The sequence below is a fragment of the Prosopis cineraria genome, unplaced genomic scaffold, assembly GCF_029017545.1.
Source record: "Prosopis cineraria cultivar Desert tree isolate PC_DT_omini unplaced genomic scaffold, ASM2901754v1 PC296, whole genome shotgun sequence".
Classification (NCBI taxonomy): domain Eukaryota; kingdom Viridiplantae; phylum Streptophyta; class Magnoliopsida; order Fabales; family Fabaceae; genus Prosopis; species Prosopis cineraria.
The window spans coordinates 41,499-47,895 of record NW_026555623.1 but is presented as its reverse complement, the minus strand read 5'-3'; the positions used below and the strand labels follow the sequence as shown (position 1 = coordinate 47,895).

The 6,397-nt window shown below is 33.9% G+C and overlaps 1 protein-coding gene across 1 annotated transcript; it reads left to right on the top strand.

The window, feature by feature from the left end:
• Positions 1–1,101: 1,101 nt before the first annotated feature.
• LOC129296284 (acidic endochitinase-like) lies at positions 1,102–2,067 on the top strand. Its single transcript, XM_054934870.1, has one exon. The coding sequence runs from the start codon at positions 1,102–1,104 to the stop codon at positions 2,065–2,067; it is 966 nt and encodes a 321-aa protein (XP_054790845.1).
• The last annotated feature ends 4,330 nt before the right edge of the window (positions 2,068–6,397 follow it).

Here is a 6,397-nt window from a genome sequence, read left to right as displayed (position 1 = left end):
AGATTAGGACAGCTCATTGTCTTGATAAAGTGGATATTGTGGGAGAAATGCTTGAATAATAACATTCATTAATTAAAATTTTAAATCACATAACTTATTAAGTTTAAATCCAAAACAACATGAGTACATAAATTACAACATTATTAAATTGCATCAATCACAACAAGTATAAAACTTAAAGTCAAGTATACATGAGACACATCATATTATGACAGCAAGTATAAGTAATTTTTAAGCTCTAAGAGTAACAACAATAGACAAGCTCAGCACAACAGTTATGAAATAGGTAAATATAAGAATAAATTATATTGATATAATTAATGTATTGTAAAGAAAGATATTACCTTGTATTACTTAATCTATGTCATTAAAATTATAAATATAAAAAAATTTTAGTTTTAAATAAGAATATCACGTATTGAAATTAAATTAATATAAGTGTAAATTATATTAATATAATTAATATATTTAATGTGCATTTTTGAAATAAAAATAATATATATATATCTATATAATATTCGAGACATTTCGAGGACAATCCTGTATCCCATCCCATACCAATTGTTTTTGAGCCAAAATGAGACCCGTCCCAATATGACTAGGATGGAATCGGGCTAATCAAATGGGTACAAGTTAAATACCATTACATGCATGCATGGTGCATACATGCCTACACCAACGCTATATAATATAATATTCCATTACTTCACATTTTCTTCTTTGTTTATAATATCATCAGCTAGGCCTTACAAGTCCCGACATGGCATTCTGCAAAATTAGTTTGTGTTTCTTATATATACAGGTATATTCTAGAGGACATTAGGGATTCTTCATCGTGCTTAATTTGAGATACAATGTACACATATATAATTGTTGACACTTATAATAGATTCCAGGTTTGCATCGCAAAAAAATAAATATATAAATCATCAGCGCGGTGGTGTCATTTTCGTATTCTTGTTATTGAGCTCATCATATTGTTTTAAAGAAAAAGAAAGAAAGAAATTAGACAATAATGAGCCCTAGCCCTAGCCCATTATAAATAGGTTGGTTTGGTTACCCCCATGCAACAAGAAAGCATTACCTTTGCTTCTCTCAAATATGGCTTCCAAAACAAGAGCTTCGTCTATCATCCTCCTTTTGCCCTTGTTGCTGTTGTCTCAGTGCTGCTGCGATTCCGATGCCTATGAAAGAGTCACCTACTGGGGCCAGAATGCAAAAGTTGAAGGAGACTTGGTGGACGCATGTTACAGCGAAGCCTACGAAATCATAAACATAGCATTCCTCGATACATTCGGCAACGCAGCGACACCTACCTTAAACTTAACCGGACATTGTGGTGATTCCTCGCCGAATAAACGCCCTTGCACCGAATATGCCTCCCAAATAAAGGCATGCCAAGAACACGGCGTCAAGATTTTCCTTTCTCTGGGTGGGTACTATGGGAACTACCAGCTAGCTTCAGTTGACGAGGCTAAACAGTTGGCAGAATACCTCTGGAACAACTTCCTCGGCGGCCAAACGGAATCAGAACTTCCGCTAGGAAATGTGGTGTTAGATGGCATCGACTTCTTCATCAAACATGGTTTACCTAACTTTTATGATACTCTTGCGAAACAGCTTCACGCTTACTCCCAAGAAAAGAAGTTTTACCTATCAGCAGCACCACACTGTGAAATTAAAGATAAATACTTGTACTCAGCCATCAAAACTGGAGCATTTGACAAACTTCACGTTTTGTTCTACGAAAAGCCTTCGTGCCTATACCAAGATGCTAATACTTCGAAGTTTCTAACAGCATGGGACTCCTGGGCGGACAAGTACCCTTCCCCGAAATTATATGCCGCCGTCTATCCAATTTATGGCCGTACATACAATGTCCCACTTCGCTCTCTCAACCAGAAGCTGATTCCAGTCCTAAAATCCACTCGTAATTTTGGCGGTGTCGTGGTGTCCAACAGGTCTGATGATGTTCAAACTGGTGATCCTACGTACTGTTATCAAATCGACTTCGATCAAGATCTCCAATCTGCGCCAACGATTAACTTGATGATGCCATCTGCCTAGAGAACAATATGTATCCTACTATCACGGAGGTCGAGTGTACGTACAACCTCGATCTGTGCGTTTCTATTATGTATCATGTGTCGAATAAGTTGCAACAGGCTAGTGCAACCTTGTGTGACAACTTGAAGTATCACGTTATCATCGATAAATAAAACCATCGTCATATATATACATGGGCAGCACAGTACTACTTTTATTTTAAGCCACGCCAGATTTTCTGTTATGAATAATATGCCTTTAATTTGATCAGTAATCTCCATAGATATGTATGTATGTATGTAATGATGGAAAAGACAAATAGGTCAGGATAAGGAAGAATTAATCAATTATAGAGATAATGAACTACTAATTTCAGTATAACACATTTCCTTGAGTCATCACACATCATATTGTTTCTTTTTTTTTTTGAAAACATTAATCATTTAATCCTTCAAATTTTAACTTGATAATAACTCAGTACCTTAAATTAAACTTGTTGTGATTCAATCCCTTCACCTTGGCCCATTTAAAAATTTCATCTTTGTCATGAGTGAATCGAACTGGACTTGCTTATGTGTAGCAAACAATACTTACATGGCATCTTTATCAACAACCCATCATATTTATTTACCAAGATATTAAAAAAATTTACAAAAAAAAGAAATTTGAAATTAAAAACGGCAGACAAACGAGCCTGAATCAAACAAGCAAAACAAAGGGCAGACCATGGACGGCAAAGCGGGGAAGCTACAACGACCAACAGAGTGGAAGCAAGAGAGATCTAGAACTACTGTAAACGCATGTATAGCTTGTGAGGGAGCAAATCTGGAGGAAGCTCATCTGAATATGGTTTTGTATAACTCTAAAGATAGGCATTTACCTGAACTTGTTTTTCTGCAAACCTCCGCACATCCTGGTAGAACTTTGTTGCTTTAGCCAGTGGCGGGGAAGGGGAGATCAGCAAGGGCTGCGGCTCCCCCTCCAATTTTTTAATTTTTTTTATATTATATAAGTGTTACATATTTTTGATCTCTTAAAATTTATGAAAATTTTATAGTATATATGTTTTTTAATCCTGGCTCTTCCCCTACCTTTAGCAGAGATGACATGAAAAAAAAGAAACCAACTGCTATCAATACTAAATAATAACTACACATATAAAAAGCAATTAAAACGTAAACAAAAAGACGCTATTAGAAATACAGTTATTTAAACTGCTTTTTCAGACCGGCATTGCGGAACTCATTTGAAAAATAAGTGTGGCATTTTTGTAAATAATGAATAAGAGTGGAAGACTTTTCAAACTGGTTCCTTATACAACCGGGCTTAAATACATTTTTTAGACTGATTATAGAAACAACCGGTCTAGAAAGTAAATTATTTGACACCTATGCTTTTAAAAGCTGGTTTAGAAACATTTGATCCACATCATCGACGTTCTTTTTGCCCATGGACCCTTAACCCCACATTGAAACTTTTTGCCCACGCAATCTCTCTTCTCCCTATCGTCACTAGAATATCGGCAGATGTCTTGTCAAATCCTTAAGATTTACTATGAACAAGCTTTTCAAAGGAAATTGTTAAGAGATGATCCTTTTGCATTTTCAAGAGGTTCCAGAGATCGAAAGGGTCCCTTGCCATATGAATATCATTATTGCAAAGTTTTAATTTCCTTCTATCCAACTGATTCCAAAAGCCCGCAAAATGATAACGAGGGTTCACGAGAAAAAGACAGAGTTGCTTTGGAACATAATTAAGAGTGACTTAGATGGTATATTAAACATCTATGGTCAACATTAAGTTACAAAGTGGAAGCCTCATTGTTCTAATCTCCTGATGACCATTTGAACACCCAAACGAACAACTAGGTGGTTGAGATGAGATTTGAAGATTGATAGGGAAGTCTTGCTCCATCGTCGAACAACAGAAGCATGGTGGGTGGCAGTAACTTTAATTTCATGATTGACTAGAATGATAGAGAAGATTCGATAATCAGAGGAGCCTGGAGATGTGCTTTCACAAATGGCTACCAGCATTTCAATCAAAGAAGGTAAAGACTAAAAGCTAACTACAGTAATACCAGGACCGGATTCTGAAAACGACTACAGCGATTCACAGGAAAAATGTTTCCAACATGCAGTAAAATGGTAACAATTCTTCAAGCCAGCCTTACCAAACCTCACTCAGTAGACTAATAATTATGGAATGGGAATAGAAATTCAACAAGCAGAAACGGCAAGAAAATCCATGCCAAATTCCCAGGACTTCCAGCTCAGAAGAATATTATCAAAATTGAATTGAAAACATTTTACCGAGTTCTGAGGACAACAATAGTGAAGGATGCAAAAATGGCTGGCAAGTTACAAAAAATTCACAGCAATTTCCAGCCACGATCAGAGTCAGAACTTGAAACCTGTCTATATCGATCAAATCCTGAAAGCAAGTCTAGACAACAATCAATTCCGATCACTAATTCGATGTAAAAAGCAGAAATCCGTTGAGTCTAGTCAGATTCACTTAGGGTTTTGTCGGGTCATTCATTCTCTTTCTAATCCTCCAAATCTTTGGGATAGCGTTGTCAAACGATGAAGACAAGAAGAACGATACAGATCGGGGTCTCTAAAGCTATTTTCGGTGGTCCACTCGCCGGAGTAAGATGAATCGCGTCGAGTCTTCGCCAAAGCTTTGGTCGGGTCTTCGTCGGGTCTCTACATTATCATTGATTACAATAAACATCAATAACGTGACGGATTTACCCACTAACAACACGAAGCCTAATCGAACCATTCATTTGCATTTTTCATCAACGTGCACATCGCATATGTATTAACACCTACGCATTGAAATGTTTTCCTCCACAATTCAAAATCCGAACCCACGGATGATTGCTTAATCGGTGAACCCACGAGCCTGTACCTACTATCTGGTCTGGTTTATATTGCTTAAATGATAAATTTAATATTACTCCCTCTATTAAAAAATATAAAACAATTTTTAAGGTGAAATGTTAAAAATATAAAATATTTCAGGCTATAATTAATGAGGTTTTTAAAAATATTGTTAATTAGAGGTGTAATTAATAAATTTTTAATTAAAACACATTATTAAATAATAATAAACGTGGAAAGATAGTATTATTTTAAAAATAATTAATTAACTCATCAAAAATCAAATTCATTTAAACAAAAGTTGTGTGTGTGTGTGTGTATATAAGTTGATGGGCAATTGGTATGGTTTTCACATGGATCATGGATGACATAAAGCGTCTGTTAATACTCTGAAGCAAGGAATTGTAGTTTACATTTTCAAAGGACAAAATATGATTCCCATGTCGTTGACTTCCATGATTATGTTATCTTCTCTATCTTTATCATTAATAAGTCTACACTTTGATACCTTCATTAAGTAATTTAGTCTTTTTTTTTTATTTTAAACATACTTATTATGCATAATCAATTTTTCTTAAATTGTATGAGCGTATTAAATTTTACTTATACTTTGATGAAGATTGTTCACCACAAAAGAGTGAACTTTATCGTTATAAAAAAAAATCAAAGTACTTCCTCCGGTCTATGTTGTATAATAAGCCATTTGAAAGTTTAAACTACTTCATTGAAACTAAGGAAAAGTAGTTAAGTTACTAATTTTAAGAAAATTAATCTTTTAGTCCTTCAACTTTTAACTCACTTGTAACTCAGTCCCTCAACTATGACTCGTTGCGACTCAATTCCTCAACTATAACTCACTGTAACTCAGTCCCTCAACTTTTGATTTACTTATAACTCGATCCTTATTTTTTATTTTTTATTTTAAAAATTCTTATCAAATAAGAGGGATAAAAAAATACTCATATATTATTTTAAAATACCCTCTTATTTCTCATTGATGTGAGATATAAACTAACATAAAAAAAATAACAAAAGTTAAGGGACTAATTTGTAAGTGATTCAAAAGTTGAGGGACTGAGTCATAGGCGAGTTATAGTCGAGGGATTAAGTCAAAGCGAGTCATAATTGAAGGATTGAGTTACAAATGACATAAAAGTTGAAGGACTAAAAAATTAATTTTTCCTTAATTTTATATGAAAATATAATAAACTTTTAATTTTACCTTTATTTAACTGAAATTTTTTTAAATTTGTATTATATTCTCTCTTATATAGTTAATGAATTTAAATAGAGATAATATTGAAAAAAATACTCCCTCTAGTCCAATTTATAAAAGACTTTTAACTAATTAATCACAAGAATTAAGAAAAGTGATTAAAATTAATTAAGTATGTTGATTTTTTCAAAAATTTCCATAGAAATCTCAAATTACCCTTAATTAAAATTATTAACATCGCCTTTAA